Source organism: Sebastes fasciatus, chromosome 12 (genome assembly GCF_043250625.1).
Source record: "Sebastes fasciatus isolate fSebFas1 chromosome 12, fSebFas1.pri, whole genome shotgun sequence".
Classification (NCBI taxonomy): Eukaryota; Metazoa; Chordata; class Actinopteri; order Perciformes; family Sebastidae; genus Sebastes; species Sebastes fasciatus.
The window spans coordinates 19,531,453-19,547,500 of NC_133806.1; the positions used below are offsets into that span (position 1 = coordinate 19,531,453).

A 16,048-nucleotide genomic window follows, 5' to 3' on the forward strand; every position below is an offset into this window, starting at 1 on the left:
GAACAAAGTTGTTATATTTTGTATATGACCATAACTAAAAATATATATTTTTTGACATAAGCAGTATTGTTGTTGCAACTGAAGTCATTTAAAGAATAAAAGTCTGACCATATTGTGATTAATATGCATGTAGTTATGAACTTCGAATTAGCTTGAAACGTAAACATTCAACACAGTCATACTGTATCTCTGTTTCACAGAAGCAGCAAACCAACCTCTCCAGAGCTCTACGTCTAGATAGATGTTTTTTTGTTTATTTATTTTTGTATTTATTTGACTATATATGATAAATATGATTAAAAAAAAAGTTATTTCTATATAACGGTCACTATATCCTCACAGTAGTGCATGATGCCGTCACTGACCATGTTGAGATCAGTTGAGGAAATACCAAGCACCCCCCACCAGCTGAAGCAAACTTTCTCATTTTACAGCTAAACAGTACACTACAAGATGTTTCTGAAAACATTTTAGGCGAGAAATAGGCATTACAGTAACAGAATATTGATTCATATTTGATCAGCGCTGCCTAGCTTGACCATTTAATCAAAGTTCGCGAGTGATTTACAGCCGCCTCTGTTGAATGAACAGCCAATAGGAACGCTCTCTTTGAAATCACCTGTGATCGGCCAAAGTCTTCTGTCACGGGCTAGATTTTTTTAAAGCCTGAAAACAGAGCCATGAGGAGGTGCAGAAGTCTGCAATGCAGAAGTGCATGACGACCTTACAGCTTTAGAAAGGTTGACTTTGCATAATTTTGATATAATACATGGTCATGGTTGTAACAAGTCTCCAAATCATCCTGGTTTTACCTTCTTTGGCTAATGTGTGGGTTCTGGTGTGATCAGATTGGACCAGTATTTGGTACAGCAGGACACTGGCTCCCAGCCTCAACTGACCATAAACTCCCAAATCTCCTACTTTACTGTTTACCATTCTTTACATCTGCTAAGTGTAAATTCTGTGATCTTTAGAGGATTGAAGACAAATCAATGTTTAACTGTGTCTCCTCCCCGTTTAGCCTGATGACTGCGCCCTTCAGCTGTCCCATAATGGAAGCTACCTGGACTTGGAGTCTACCCTTGCAGAGCAGAGAGATGAACTGGAGGGATTTCAGGAAGAAGGAGGGTAAGATAACAATCACCTCTGTCTCTGTCTCTGTCTCCCTCTTGGCTTTTCTTTCACTATCACCAAACTGCAAAAAGCAAACAAATACATGTAAACAATATACTGAAATTCTCAAAACATTCTCTATCACTACGCTAAAGTATGTCATATATTGCTTGCACTTCAAATATGTTGTTTAGACTTGTGCCCGAGCGGCTCAGATTGAAAACACGTAAGGGACTGGCACTGCCTAGCAGGTTGATAATGTACGATACTTGCCCGGCTCAGGAATAGATTGTTCATGTTGTTGTGGTCAAATTATCTGTTATGAACCAGAAATAAGAGTAACTGATTTGAATGTTTTTGATCACATCACAACAATCTGTCTTTTAAAAACACCCCAAATATTACTCTGCCTCAACAGTCAGACAAAATCAGAACAATGTGATTACTGTTTTTCAAGAGAGAGAGACACTAAGAAATGTAGGCGAGATAAGAGGGAAAAGTATTTAAATCCATGGCTATGGAGAAACATATTAGTATCCTGCTTGCTATATTCCTTTGCCAAATTTGATTCTATTATAGCGATTTGAATAATAATGATACCCATTTTATTCCAGGATGAATAAGTGAAGTAATCCCTTTTCCGGGCCTCAGCTGATTGAGCTCTCCTGCTCAAAAGCTGCTCTCAGGAGTTGCTTGGGTCCGGGACGATCTTTACTTCACCTGAGGGACTCTCAGTTTCAGAAGTCTTTCAGCACTTTGAGATTCTAGAGGAAAAATAAGTTTAAATTGAATATCAGTATTGTTAACTTCACTAATTCCTCTGTGAACCAGTCACCAAATATCTCAACAATCACATTGGCTTAGGGTAAATGGTAAATGGTAAATGGACTTGCATTTATATAGCGCTTTTCTAGTCTTCCGACCACTCAAAGCGCTTTACACTACATGTCAGCATTCACCCATTCACACACACATTCATACACTGATGGCAGAGGCTGCTAAGGTGCCAACTTTGCCCATCAGGATGTAATCTAAATACTCATTCACACACCGATGGCTATGCCTTCGGTTGAGTGTCTTGCTCAAGGACACATCGACATGTGACCCAGAGCAGCCGGGGATCGAACCACCGACCTTCCGATTGGTGGACAACCTGCTCTACCCTATTGTTTATAAACTATAATATTTGCTCTATTTAAGAAAAAAACATATCTTTATACATGTGTGATGCTGATCTTCGTCGTACAGTATGAAAGTTAGACCTTGATATATTGTATCAGTTCTGTGGTGGTATTAGTGCCCTTTTGTTGTAACAGATTAAATGTCTCAGAGTTTCCATGGCATTCATCCATTTACGTCCCTTTAAATACCTGGCCCAGTGGCAGCAGTGACGTAATCTAAACCACTTACGAAGTGTAGACGAGTCTAATGAGTAATCACCCTCATCTCTATTGAACGTTACCTCACTGCTCTCATTAGAAGTGGCCAAACTACAGTTGGACACCCACCATCATACAACTCTCCCACTCAAATGTAGCCTCATTGTTTCCCTGTAATATGAAGCGAAATGAGGCTTTGTCTCGACAGAACTCCTAGACCTGGATGAAGAAGAGAAAAGTTTTAAAATTGTGTTAGTTTCATTTCTGTTTCATACAAGTTCTTTGGCCAGTTACTTTATTGACTCCATATGTTTTTTCATGTACTGTGGAGTATGTTGATATATCATTCATGTGCCGCCCACTTTAGATGATCACAAACCAAAGGTTGGCATGAGAGCTCCTGGTCGGCCGGACCGCAAACATGTACGGATTTATTTGTCTAACTTGGAATTCATAAGCTGCTCTCTGGCTTGGTGTTTCTATTGGACGTTGAGAGTGCCGTCCTTTCCCAGTTCCATCTGAAATTGTTAGGAGCTTATGGGAGGCTATTGAGAGCTGTGAGGTTAAAGTGGTCCACTTCTTCTCTCGTCGAAGACCGAGTCTGCCAGGGCTCGCGTCGTGCCAGCTGGCACGGGCTGGTATGGATGTGTGTCATTAAACCCACACAGTGTTGTCTGAAGAGGCTGGGGGTGAAGGTGGTTAGCCAATTATTTTGTAAAAATAGGGCAGTTCTGCTCACTGGCTTTTTATGGTGCTGATGTGCCCAGGATAACATCCCCCACTGCTCGGTGTTGTTGATTTGATGATTATTGAGCTAATAAAAGGTCTGATGAGGCATTTCACCTTTACTTGTTCCATTATACTTTTTGTTTTCAGCCTCCTTTTACTGCAAATCTGTCAACAGCAGTCTCCATCTCCAAAATATATTGACCTACAGAAAAATAATTTGAGTATTTCCCAGTTTCTCTCTGAGTTTTACGAGTTGATGTCAAAATAACACCTTTGCACTAAACTCCAGTTAACAAGCAAAATGGTGTTTTAATAATTTTTTGCTTTAAGCCCAGCCACCTAGTTGGAAAGAGAATAGTACTATATTCATATACTGCCTGAGTTCCTGATCATTGAATCCATCTGTAATTGATATTAATGACAGGTTACATTCCTGAGGCGCCTGTGTCATACCTAGTGTCTTTGCAGACAGATTAAAGTATGATCCTCTGACAGAGCGCTGCAGAGCCAGGAGATATCCATGTCACGGGAGCTTAAGGGCCATAATCACTTCCACACCGTGTTTGAAGCTCGGCTATAGGCGATTGTGACTCATAAATCCCCTGTCGCATCTCTGATACAGTCTCACTTGGTTATAAACTGACCGTATAGCCCAGACATGTGCTCAGACATTTCTGCACAGTTAAAGGTAGTCAGTGTGTCATTTGGTTTTCTAGCTGTGATAGATTGATTGACCCCGTGCACACAATTTCCTGCATTTGTAGCCCTGAGCCGAGATGGAGTATGTGGGGGGACATAGTTAGGATCAGATGGCCTTGACATGTGCTTACAGACTTTTATAGCCCTTGAATATTTTTGTGGATTACATGGATTGAGGAGTGAGATCCTGTTGTAGCATTTCAGGGGGAACTTACTAGTGTTGGACTCGTGTGTGGAGTTCTGCGTTGGGCTTTGTGTTGTTTTTGGTCAAATGTGTGACATTGATTGGCAGATGATTAGCAGAGTTGTAAGTCCTCAAGGACATATTCCCTGGCTTGTCTTAAGAAGATAACATGAAGTGCTGTTACTGACTGCATAATTGATTCAGCATGTGAAATGTGTAGCTGACACACAGCACGGAAGAAGACACGTTTTTTAGCATTTCGCTGCCCTGGTACATATAAAGCACATCTGAAAGCCAACAGTTTTGTGCTGAATATGCCTTTCTTTGTTTTTTATTGAGTGTTCTTGATGTGTTCAACAACCAGTTTAGAGGACAAGCATATTAAAATCCAACTGTTCTTGCCTCAACTATTCAGAGTTTTCTTGATCATCCTGTTTCATCTCTCTTAGGACAGCTCCGCTTTCATTATTTTCATTTTTTTCTGACCCACTTGGACATTGTTTGGTAGACACTCGCACACAGCACACAAGATTTTCATTTGAGGAGGACAAAAGCACATTTGAAAAGAACCAGAGGAATTGTCAAACACGGTACAGCTTAAACTTCAAGGAGAGAAATAAAACACCAGTTTGCCCCTTTTGTGTTTGCAGAGCAGTTTACGGGTATTATTAACCGAATAGAACAGCGTGGTGTTTGTTCTGTGCATATGTGGTTGTGTGTGCATGTGTGCATGTCATAAGTGTGAGACTTGGTCAATGGTTAGTGAAGCAGCCCCTCGGAGGCAAATGAGCTCTGTAGAAAGTCTCTCAGAAGCGCCACCGTTAGGCACACGCACATCACGCTCTGTGCGTAGGGCAACAAGCGCCGGAGGGGGCACAGACGGGCCATAACACTGCCCTTTGCTACTGAGGTGTCACGGACCTTGCGGTAAAGACAGCTCAACTTTGGAGCGATATATACCCCCTTTCCCAGTAAGCTAGGATGACATGTTTGGTATCAACGGATTCATCGCAATCTCAAGATTCATATGATACCACTGTATTTCCATTGTCTTAAAAACTGATACCCCCAATGGCCTTAAAATCACTGTAATGTTAATACCAGTCAAATGATCCATTATCATTGTCAGAAGGTTAAAAGTAGGCCAAGTAAACCAAGAACTGAGGAGTAGAATAATTCAGGCAGAGGGTTGGTTCTATTTTTCACTTTTATATATGTATATATATATATAACTTTTATTTAACTTGAAGGTCACATTGAGGTTAAAACCTCTTTTACAAGTGAGACCGAACCAAGACAGGGACAAATAGCAGCATCCAACACATAACAAGACAACATCATTGAATCCCGACAGCAACAAGGTACGACGAAATACATTACATTATACAGTGCGTTAAAAGGGCAGCATGTTGGTCGTGTGTTTGTTCTTTAATTGAAGCAACTGCAGTTAGCAGTGACCACTTCCGTTATTCTAAGTTTAAAATCATTTAAAGAGATAAGGCTCTCAAGATTAAGCTTGGCCCGCAGATCATTCCAGGACCATGGACCGTAGTGGAACAGGCTTGTTTTGCCAGCTTCTGTACGGATAGAATGCACTTTAAATTGAAGCAAGAGCAAGCATAGAAATAGGCCTGCAGTTTAATTTCTGCCCTATTCAAACAAGACAATTAGTATATATCAGTTTGCCTTGTTTTTTCAATGTGTTACTGGTGCATTATGGTCAGATTACATTTTTTTTTTTTTTTTTACCTTATAATCAAGGTCAATATGGTAGCTATGTTATAAGCAGGTTAAGAGGCTATGTCATTCTTGTATGCACAAAATTAACACTGAGAACCTCCCGGCAGGGCGCGCACAAAAAAAGAGGTGCTGGAGCACCAGCTAAAATCTTGCCCAGAGCACCAAATTGGTCAGGGCCGGCACTGTCTCTCAGCCTGATTCTTCAGCACCCCTTACCCCCCCTGGCTCAGTCAGGCTCTGCGGGTCCCTCTGTAGACACTAATGCAGGAGTCTCAAGCAGGGGTGTTCACCAAGAAGTGCTGAGTCAGTAGACCTCCGTGGGGCCTTCTTGTCTGGCATTAATAGGTCTTCGAGGAGAGGTACTGGCTTTACCTTATTCCAAGTATGTGTGTTCACCTTCTGTGGGTACACATTTTGTGTTGTTTTATAAACAGTGTGCCAGTAATGCTCCCTTAGATAAAGCCAGAGAGCACGGAGCTGGCAGGTATCCACCGGTCCAGTTGCAGCTGCTCTGGGTATTAGGATTAAGACGGAGCTTTATGAGGGTGGTATACAACAGAGCGGGGACGGGAGAAGAAAATAATATGGGGTATCTAATTGGCAGTAGTTGTTACGTTTTCACAGCTGCATTGCAGCATTTGATTGGCGAAGTGATGATGATGAATAACAGATTTATGCTATTAAGTAGAAGTAAGATTTATAGTGCGCAGCTTCTTTTCATGTACAGAATGAATAAAAACGGCCATATGTTTTCATTTAATCTTTTATAAAGCCATCTAATTTAGACCAATTGCTTTGGGTAATGGTCGGGAAGTAAGACGTAGGTACGAAGTAATTGTTTTGGGTAATGGTCAGGTTTAATCACTTCATGAGATCATTAAGAATAGTTGTTTAAATGGTAGCAACAAATGTATTTCAGAAGCGTGATGTTGCACATGATGAATCTGATTTAATAGGAGCTTGGCTTTAGTTGATTATACAGAAAGGAAGAAACCAGAACATTCTGGCACAGAGGAGCATAAGACCTAAAGAGGAGCAGGGAATTCAGTAGGTATTACATCCCAACATGCAGCCAATTTGTTATTTGGCTGATACTCTTTATAGTTATGATTATTTCTGTAACTTCGGTCTCCACCTTTTACAGGCCTGCAGCACTGTCTATGGGAGTGTCCAATTTTCATGTTTAATTGGTGAGGGGGGTCTGAAACCGTCACCTATATTCCATGCACGTTTGTTTAATTTGATAATGAGCATGTTGGCCTGTGTAACCTCAGGTCTCGCTTAAGCACAGGGATACTGTTGCAGCCAAGCGGCAGAGAGAAAGCAGACTTTCGTGACAAAATGGCTCTGGTTACCCGTTTGCCTCAGCAGCATCACAGAGGATTAAGTTCCTGTTTGCCGTCTCATCTCACCAGTGAAGGTCCACGTTGACAGATGTTGCTCCTGTGTCACCTCTGCATAATTCTCGAATATTATATTTGATAAATGGGGAGCATATACAGATTTCCTCTACCATGTAATCTGCTTGTGTGCATGCCAGGGCAGTCTCCCACTGACTGGTCGGGGCAGGAAACACATCAGTGTGTCTGTCTGGAGCAGAAACGCTGCTTGTTTATGGTGAGGCAGCAGAATGATCTGCCTTCTGTGCTGATAGGTTTTTTCTCTCTGTGTCAGACCCACTGCTGCCTGATTGTCAAAAGGAGTAACAGTCTGCTGCTGGCGCTGCGCCAAGTCTGAACAATCACACAGCCTTTGTGCAGGCGGCATAAAAGCCTATTTGTCAGAGAGCCGAATTAGGATGGGGGTTGTTGCGCAACTCTACCTGCTGTGCTCTTGTCCACAGTTGTGTCTACGGGGTTTGTTTGTATGCTTCTTTATCTAGTCGGGAGGTTAAAGGCACAATCTGTGATACAAAATGTGAACAAAAGGGTGGCCCCCACCATCAAAATTCAAAACATGGGATTGAAATGTACTTTCTCTGTCAAATTAATTGAGACGACATAACAACTAGATCTGAGTCAATGTTTTTATAGGTTTTTTTCCACATTTTGGATGCAAACACAGGCAAACATTTAATTATAACTGCCTGAAAAACACTGATAATACTCAGTATTTTTCTTATGGTCAACAATTCCACTGTCCAGTATTGACTCTGCAGCTGAAGCCTGACTTTATTTCTGTCATAGATATCCATTATTGTCCAAAAACTATTAAAAACACATCAATGAGCCACACTGTTGCACCAGGCAACTTGTTCCTTCATTACCATGAACATGACCAATGTAGTCAGTGCTGAATACACTGTCCTACTGACATAAATACACACTAACGCAGCAAATATATATTATAATCCACGGCTGAAAACAGTCCCCTGAAATTCACTATTTAATCCTGTTTGAGTAACATTCATTAAAACTACAGTGTCCAACTGTTGAGAGATGAACGCATTGATGGTGTTTTTCATGGGATTTGTTGTCAGCACTAAGATAAACATGGAATAATGCCAGTCTTATCCTTTCAAAAAGGGCAAATTTGACATAAAACTTTGTACACAAATTAGAGCGTGGGCTTCTCAGCAGCCAAATTATTCTTCATATGACTCCAAACTACACCGCTCTCACATTCACTTTCACATTTGAATAGAATTGGGGTGCATTGTTGTCGTCTTTGTTTTGGATTGTCATTCAGACATTGTAAGCAGTTGACAGGATGGTGATAGGGTCTTGGCATATCTTCATTAACACGGGGGGCGGAGTTGACCTCTTAGCTGCTTCCATCATTCATTTTCACCTACGGAGGCCTTTGCCCTGTTCTGTTCCACAGCCTGTTCCCGGTGGTGTTCAAACTACAAATATCGAAGGGTTTGAATAAGACTGAACGGTATAATGTGTAATCATTTTGCACTTTTGCACAGTAGCTGAGTATACAGCTATATTTTCTTGTCAGCACTTGCCTGCCTCGGGCATATTGATGGCTGCCTTAGATTCAGAGAGACTTTCTGTTTCTTTATCTTGATACAGTTGTGTGTGTATCACCCTATACACACACCCACATAAATAATCACACATGGCTTAATGTCCAAATAACATTTCTCTTTCTCTCCATTTGTCTTTTTCTCTTCACAGAAGAGGCAAGAAACACAGCATTATTCTCCGAACACAGCTGTCCGTCAGAGTGCACGCCTGCATCGGTGAGTAATAAACTGCACTGCAATCCAAACTGTATATTTGTCACTTCTCACTCTATGCTGGACAATTTATCTTTCTCAGTGTATATCACCAGTGAGGTATGAGCTTTAATTACCTCCATTACCAGTGGATTGTTTTATTATGGTCCTTGTTTAACTTGCACAGTGGCAGTTTTGGGAAATAGCCTAGGATCTTAATTTGAGCGAGAATTAACAGCATTTCAGCAACACTCCGAGGAAACGCACCACTGGCACGGAGCAGAGCCTGAAAACATTTAATGTTTTTGGAGTTACTGTGTTCTGTCACTTTGTTTTATTGGGCCTCCTGGTGTCTTTGAGTAATGTGAGGAAAATAGCACAAAGAGCTGAGTGAAAACATATGCAAACGTGCATGCACGTGTGTAGCAACTCATAAGAGGTTGGGTTTTGATTAAACCTGAGGATGCTAACTACCTAAGCCTTTACCAACGCTACAATGTACTCTGTCAGATTTTGACTTTCTGGTGAGATGTACGCATAATGTAAGAAATTAATACGTAAGTAATTTCCCAGTGACTTGTAGTGTTTGTTAACAATGAGCACTACTGGTCGTCAGTAGCAGAACACACATTCTTACACTAAGACACACAGTGCCTCGTCTACAGGCTTCTAGTGTAAAAATAACCCAAAGCCTGGAAAAGCTATTAGGCTGTAAATTGTCAGATTTCAAATTTGGCTGTATTTCTCTATTGCAGTAGAAGTAAACCAAAGGCCCAGACATTTTTCATTTGAATGAAGTCACTATGATCTGACGGTTGTCTCTGATTTATTTATTCTACCTGCTGATGCATGACGTGTAATGGAAAGGTGGAAGATGGATGGAAAGTTTCTGTACTGTCATGACAGCTCAATAAACTATTGGTGGTGATAAACAAGAGAAATGATGAGGAACTTGATGAAGTCTAGTTTGCACATGTTGATTACAAAGAGGATTTCTCTTTGATGCTCTTGACACTACAATTATGTAACTGATACAGTAAACTAAGCTTTTCAAACTTTGCTAAATTCCTATTGTTAATAATATTGTTGGGAGATGCTCCCTTATTTTATCACACTGGATACCTAAAAGACATTTCTAGTCACATGCTTAACATGGCGGAACCTTGTCCACATACTACTCTGAACTGGCTTCACCTTATTCTCTGCTCCTGCTGGTGCTTGGCTTAGCTTAGTGGAGCCTGGGGAGTGGCAGACAGACTTGCTGCTGTTCTGTAAGTGGATGATGACCCTCTTTCTCTCTAAGTTGACAGCCACCTGTTGCCCTTCTCTAGTCTCCCTCAGTGGCTGCCCGCGTGGCTAGCTGATTTATTTCCTCCAGGCGAGGTGGTCACTGTTACTGTTAACTTGTCCAGTCATTTGATCCTAATTTTATCCGACTAGAGGGCTTACCTCGTAGCCCCTTGAGTGCAGAATTACTGGGTGATTGTCCCGCTCGTTAGTCTTCCAAAGACAAATGGCATGGTGTTCTTTAGGCCATGCACTTGCTCTGTATTAAAGGATTGAGCATTTCCCTGCTGTTAGTTCATAAAGGCCAAATGTCCCCAAAGAGGAGCCCCTATACTATCAGTGATTTTTCTTTTTTGAGATGTTCTCTTTAAGAGATGTTACGCCATGAAAAAAATCTGTTACAGCAAATTGCCTTTGGAGAACAGCCAGCACAAAATGTACAGAGGCATAAGAGTGGCTTTAGCACCGTGATTTCCAGGATCTCTGGAAATCCTTTAGAAATGCTCCTTATGTTTGAGTCCAACAAGCTTGAACTAATAGAACCACTCTTGTGTTAGCTTCAGGTCAACAGATCCTTGTATCAAACATTACCAGTGCTGTTTGGATGTGATGTGCTTAATGCATATACTGTATATAAAAACTGGACGTAATCACCGTGACATCACCCAATGGTTTGTGGACTGCCGCTTTGAAGCCTCGAGTTCAGCATTTTGGCGTCACCATCTTGGTATTTTGCAACCAGAAGTGACACGAGAGGGTGGAGCTAAGTACAACTGAACGCTGAATAAGACATTTTCAGGCGGCCAAAAAGGTTATAATTAACTTTCATGAACTGAAAACACACTGTGAAAGGGTTAAAGTTGTAAGACGGACAACGCCGTGGTAGCGACCTGTTAATCACAAGGTAGCCACGCCCCAAATCATCCCCTGCTTTATGGTCTATTTGACTCTAAATGGGACCATAATTTACTAAAAGAACATCATGCTGTATTGAAGAAGACTTAAAACTAGCGATTGAACCCATAAACTCATGTTTACAATGTTTACTGAGGTAATAAATCAAGAGAGAAGTAGGCTCATTTTCTCATAGACTTCTATACAATCAGACTTCTTTTTGCAACCAGAGGCGTCGCCCCCTGCTGGCTGTTAGAAAGAATGCAAGTTTAAGGCACTTCTGCATTGGCTTCACTTTTCAAACCTAGAAGTAGCCCACTGGTTTAATGTCACATTTTTAATGTATCCTCACTTAAAATTGGGTGCTAAATTAGCACAGCCACATTGTCAATATATTTTGTTTATCCCCAGTCCATTAACACGAGTGATGAGTTGTTTACAATCGTGTATGTAATCTGTGTCACTTTTTTGTGGAAAACCCATCGCATGTATTTGAAGTTTTAATTAAGAAGTACATAACTGTGTTTATGTCTTCTGGTTTTTGGGGTTTCTCCAAATGTACACATCACAGGGCTAGCTTTCACTTTGTTTGTGTGTCTGTGTGTATGTGTCATGATTTGAACCACAGCAGGACCTAATCCAGGCTTCCCTAATCATAGTCATTAGCTGTCACATACATATGGTTCTGCATGGGCCAGGCAGAAATCTATGCAATCAGAGTCAGTGGAGGAAGGAAAGTGCTCACCCAAAGAGGTAATGGTTTATTAAACTGCTTTTTACCGACCTTTCCTCTGGCACAGTGATTTGTTTTCATCACACAGTGAAGCAGTCCAGGCTCTTTGTTTACTAAAAGTGCAGATCGGGCACCACATAAATGTTTATCTCTGGGTGTTCTGCAGAGTGTAGCCTCATTATCATGAAGCTTCTCGGATATTTGTCTGTATGCATGTTATAAACAGTATTACTTGATGTATGTATGCATCAGTCCTTTCGTAGGAGAAAAAAGAAAATGACTTTTGAATGGCTGTATTTTTGTCGTTTAGATGACCAGTAGTGGTGATGGTTTCGTCTTTGTTTATATTTGTTTGACCAGCCTGGGATTTGCGTGTTAGCATTGGCCACAGCCCGTTTAAATGGTTGGGCTCTTATTGTTGTCGGTGGACTAGATGTGGTAGCGAGGGCCTGATTAAAGCAATCCTGTGCTTATTTTAGCGTTGTCTGCAAGTACAGTAGGTCCTTTTTTTATGTCCCATTTTGTTTCCGAGGCTCTCCGAGTTGCCGTGTTGTGATGACATGGAGAATTTGAAGACAGGAAGAGAGACAGAGAGAGATTTAGTGTGGGCTGCTGGACGCCTAAATGAGGATATAGCAAGTTAAGAATTAACAAATGTCACATCTGTTTTGTAATCATCAGCAGCTCTTGCAGAGTAAAGGCTCCAAACAAACTTTTGTTGAGTTCATACAGATGTTCAGTCAGAAGCTGCTCCTCTGGCAATTAATGACATTTATGCAATGCTAGGCTAACATTTGATGTGGTAAATCTATCAACTGCAATCCAGAAAATTCTGTCAGAGTCATAACAAATACTTTTTTCTGGAGCCAGCTCTACATCATCCACACATCACAGATAGTCGGGTGGTGCAAACTTCATTTCTTTGTTTGTAGCAAGTATAGTTATTATTCACAAATGTAAAAAAAAAATCATATATTTGAAAGCTGAAATTTGTTGGCATTCCCCTTTAAGAGCAGGTTCACATGTCAACACATTGATCTCAGCTGAGGAGTGACGGCTGTAATAAGAGGTGACACATTCTTAGTGGATTATCTGCCTTGTCTTTTACAACCTCTTATAATCCGGGCTCAGCACATGATTCATTGTGACCGCTGCGTTTCTTTTTTTGCGCTATAATTTTGTCAAATTGGTAGTTTTGATCTTCAGGTTGACATCTGAAAACTCTGCGGTTGTAAAGATGGAAGACGATGAGCAGTAAATTCTCTACGATTATCCCTCTGCAAACCGTGTTGGAGGATGAGTTCCTGGCAGCTAACAACATAGCTGCATGGAAATGTACACTGTTAAGTGTGGGCTTTTTCAATGTTTGTTTATCTAATTAGTGTATTATTATGTGTGTGTGTGCCTACTGTAAGTGTGTGTGGGGTGTCAGCACATTGAGTTAAGACGATAAGATCACCTGCGGGTTATCGTGGCGCTCCCATTGAACCACAGTGTCTGTCTTTTCCACACGCTCTGCCAGATCTGCACTAAGCCATCTGCAGTTTTGCGACTACACATAAAAAAACAATTCCAGTAGTTAACCTGCCCATTAAAAAAGAAGATCAGCTTGAAATGTTTGCCATCATTTTTGTAAAGAGCCAAGAGAGTTACCCAACGTTAGGGCTCAAATCCAGTTCTCTGTATCAGGTTAAATTCATTCTGGGAAAATCTATTAATACCTTTATTTCACATTCTTATCTGGTTATTAATATAAAGCTTTGTCACGGTGCACCTTCGTATTAGAACACATACTTCCTCAGTATCCTCAGTATCCTCAGTGTCCTCACTTTATAGTCACATTAAAGCAATCAAATCCAACATCTAGTCATGTTTTTGTGACGGGAGAGTGCCAAGCAAGCCGGAGAATAATTAAAAACATGCATATCACGTGGCACCCATGAGACACAGAGGAAGATCAAATGGCCTCTTTGACTTCCCATAAAGAGACCCCAAAATGGGATCATGGACTTAAAGTCACCCCAGGGGGCCAACGTCAACAACACTGTGCCAAAGAGGAGAAATCTGAGGCAGCAAACATCTCAGGAAGAGAAGCGGAGTGGGTCTTGCTTTTCAAAATCACAGCTCTTAGCAAAACTAGATCAGTGGAAGGTTTGATGGTATCACTCACATCACACTTTCCCTCACTCTGTTTTATATACTCTCTGTTTGGCCGTGAGCCCGACACCCCCATGCAGAGAGATAACAACGTAGTTTGGGTTAATGCTTCATTTATGGGCAACAGTAAAGGACAATGTTTCCCCTCATTTTGTCCCACAACTAAAATGCAACTTTTTCCATTTTTCGGTAGGATTAGAGCTAATTGTTGGCTCTTTTTTGCAGATTTGCTTCACATGCTGTAAAAAGGTTGTAGACTACTACTGTGACATTAATTTGTGTAAGCACACTCATGCGCTCACGTTCACATGCACACACTCATGCAAAGGCATGCACATATTAAGAAGCCATCTGGTTCCAGTTGTAAGGCCCCTCAGCGCTGCTCCTCACCCGTCCAAAAAAAGAAGAGAGCTGTCTACGTTTTCATCCAAGAGTGGAGTATTTTGTTCTTGCTGTGTTTACAGGATAGAGAGGTAGAAGTGTGAGCGTGCAGCAAGACCAGTGGACAAAAATTTATTCCTAACCAGGAGTCCTATAGCCTTATTATTGAGTTTCAGTGCAGTAAATAATTATATTCTGTTCCCTTTTATTCTTCTCCATTCACTTCTGACAACGAGCCAAACTCCTGTCAGAAAGATTGGATGATTGGTTAAAAATTAGTTTAACGTTTTACAGTCCGCTCATAACAAAATGTAGTTTTTCAAAGTGGCACGTCCCGACATATGAGTTGGACCACTAAGAGTGGATGCCATGTGAACCAGACCACTCTGGGGTTTACCACTGCTGCGAGACTGGAGCAGTCCTTGTCGAAGTGGACAGGTGTGTAACCTCAGAAGCCACAGACTTTAAACAGCTGACTGCTCAAAGGACGGACAATTTGGAAGGAATCTGAGTTTGTTTTCGCTCAGACCAACATTTATTTGATATCTGCACAGAATTGTTTATTGTATATTTACACAGGGGTCTAGGATAGTTTAGAGCTTAGGTTGGAGGTGCCTCTCACAGCTGGCGTTTGCCCTCTCTCTGTGTCCTTAATGGGGGCGAAGAACGAAGAGGAACAGACTAAGAAAACACGTATATGAAGTTGTTTGCATTCATCTCAATGATTTTACAAAATACTGTTAGATTGTTTTCCTGATTAATGATTAATTGTTTAGTCTATAAAATGTCAGCAAATAGTGAAAAATTACATTCACAATTTCCTAAAGCCCAAGGTCATCTCTATAAATAGCTTGTTTTCTCCCATTAACAGTCCAAGACCCCCAAACATTCAGGAAGGGTGTAAGAAAATATCGATACACATAAGTATTGTGAGTTTCGTGATACTATGTCTTGTGATACTATATCGATTTTTGATTAGTTTTAAAGCTAGAGTGAAGCTGGTATCATATGGAACTAGAAAAAACCTGAGGAATCCATTGGTACCAACCATGTCATACTAGCTTGTCATGAAGGAGCCTAAATAATGCTCCAAATTTATGCTACATTTGGGCAAATAAAAACTGGCATGGCCATTTTCAAAGGGGTTCCTTGACTTCTGAGCTCAAGATGTGTGAATGAAAATGGGTTCTATGGGTACCCACAAGTCTCCCCTTTACAGACATGACCACTTTACGATAATCCCATGCAGGTTTTTTTTCAGGCCATATAATTATTATAGTATAAGTGTTATTTTCCCCTATTCTAAAATGGTATATTTGAATATTTCTGCATACTGGGGTCCCTAAACAGTCTTGAAATTGCATAAATTGGGCATGACTGGAAAGCTGAGACTCTTGTGGATCCAATGACTCCAAATATTCTTGTGTGATGATGTTAGTCCACATAGTAGCCATTTGACATAGTGACTGTTTTTACTCAGATTTTATTGCATATCGTGGTGTGTTTTTCATACTATGAAAGTTTTCTTAAAATTAGATTTAAAAAATCGCAATATATTGAATCGTTACCCCGTTATCATGATACGT

The 16,048-nt window shown here is 40.8% G+C and overlaps 1 protein-coding gene across 5 annotated transcripts in view; it reads left to right on the plus strand.

Annotated features, from left to right (window-relative positions):
* Nucleotides 1–16,048, plus strand: part of fhod3b (formin homology 2 domain containing 3b) — a 96,799-nt gene that overhangs the window by 7,146 nt on the left and 73,605 nt on the right. For all 5 annotated transcript variants that reach the window (XM_074653914.1, XM_074653915.1, XM_074653916.1 and 2 more), the window contains exons 2-3: nucleotides 1,022–1,128; nucleotides 8,970–9,034. In XM_074653914.1, coding sequence (XP_074510015.1) covers nucleotides 1,022–1,128; nucleotides 8,970–9,034 — 172 coding nt within the window. The remainder of the gene's footprint in view (nucleotides 1–1,021; nucleotides 1,129–8,969; nucleotides 9,035–16,048) is intronic.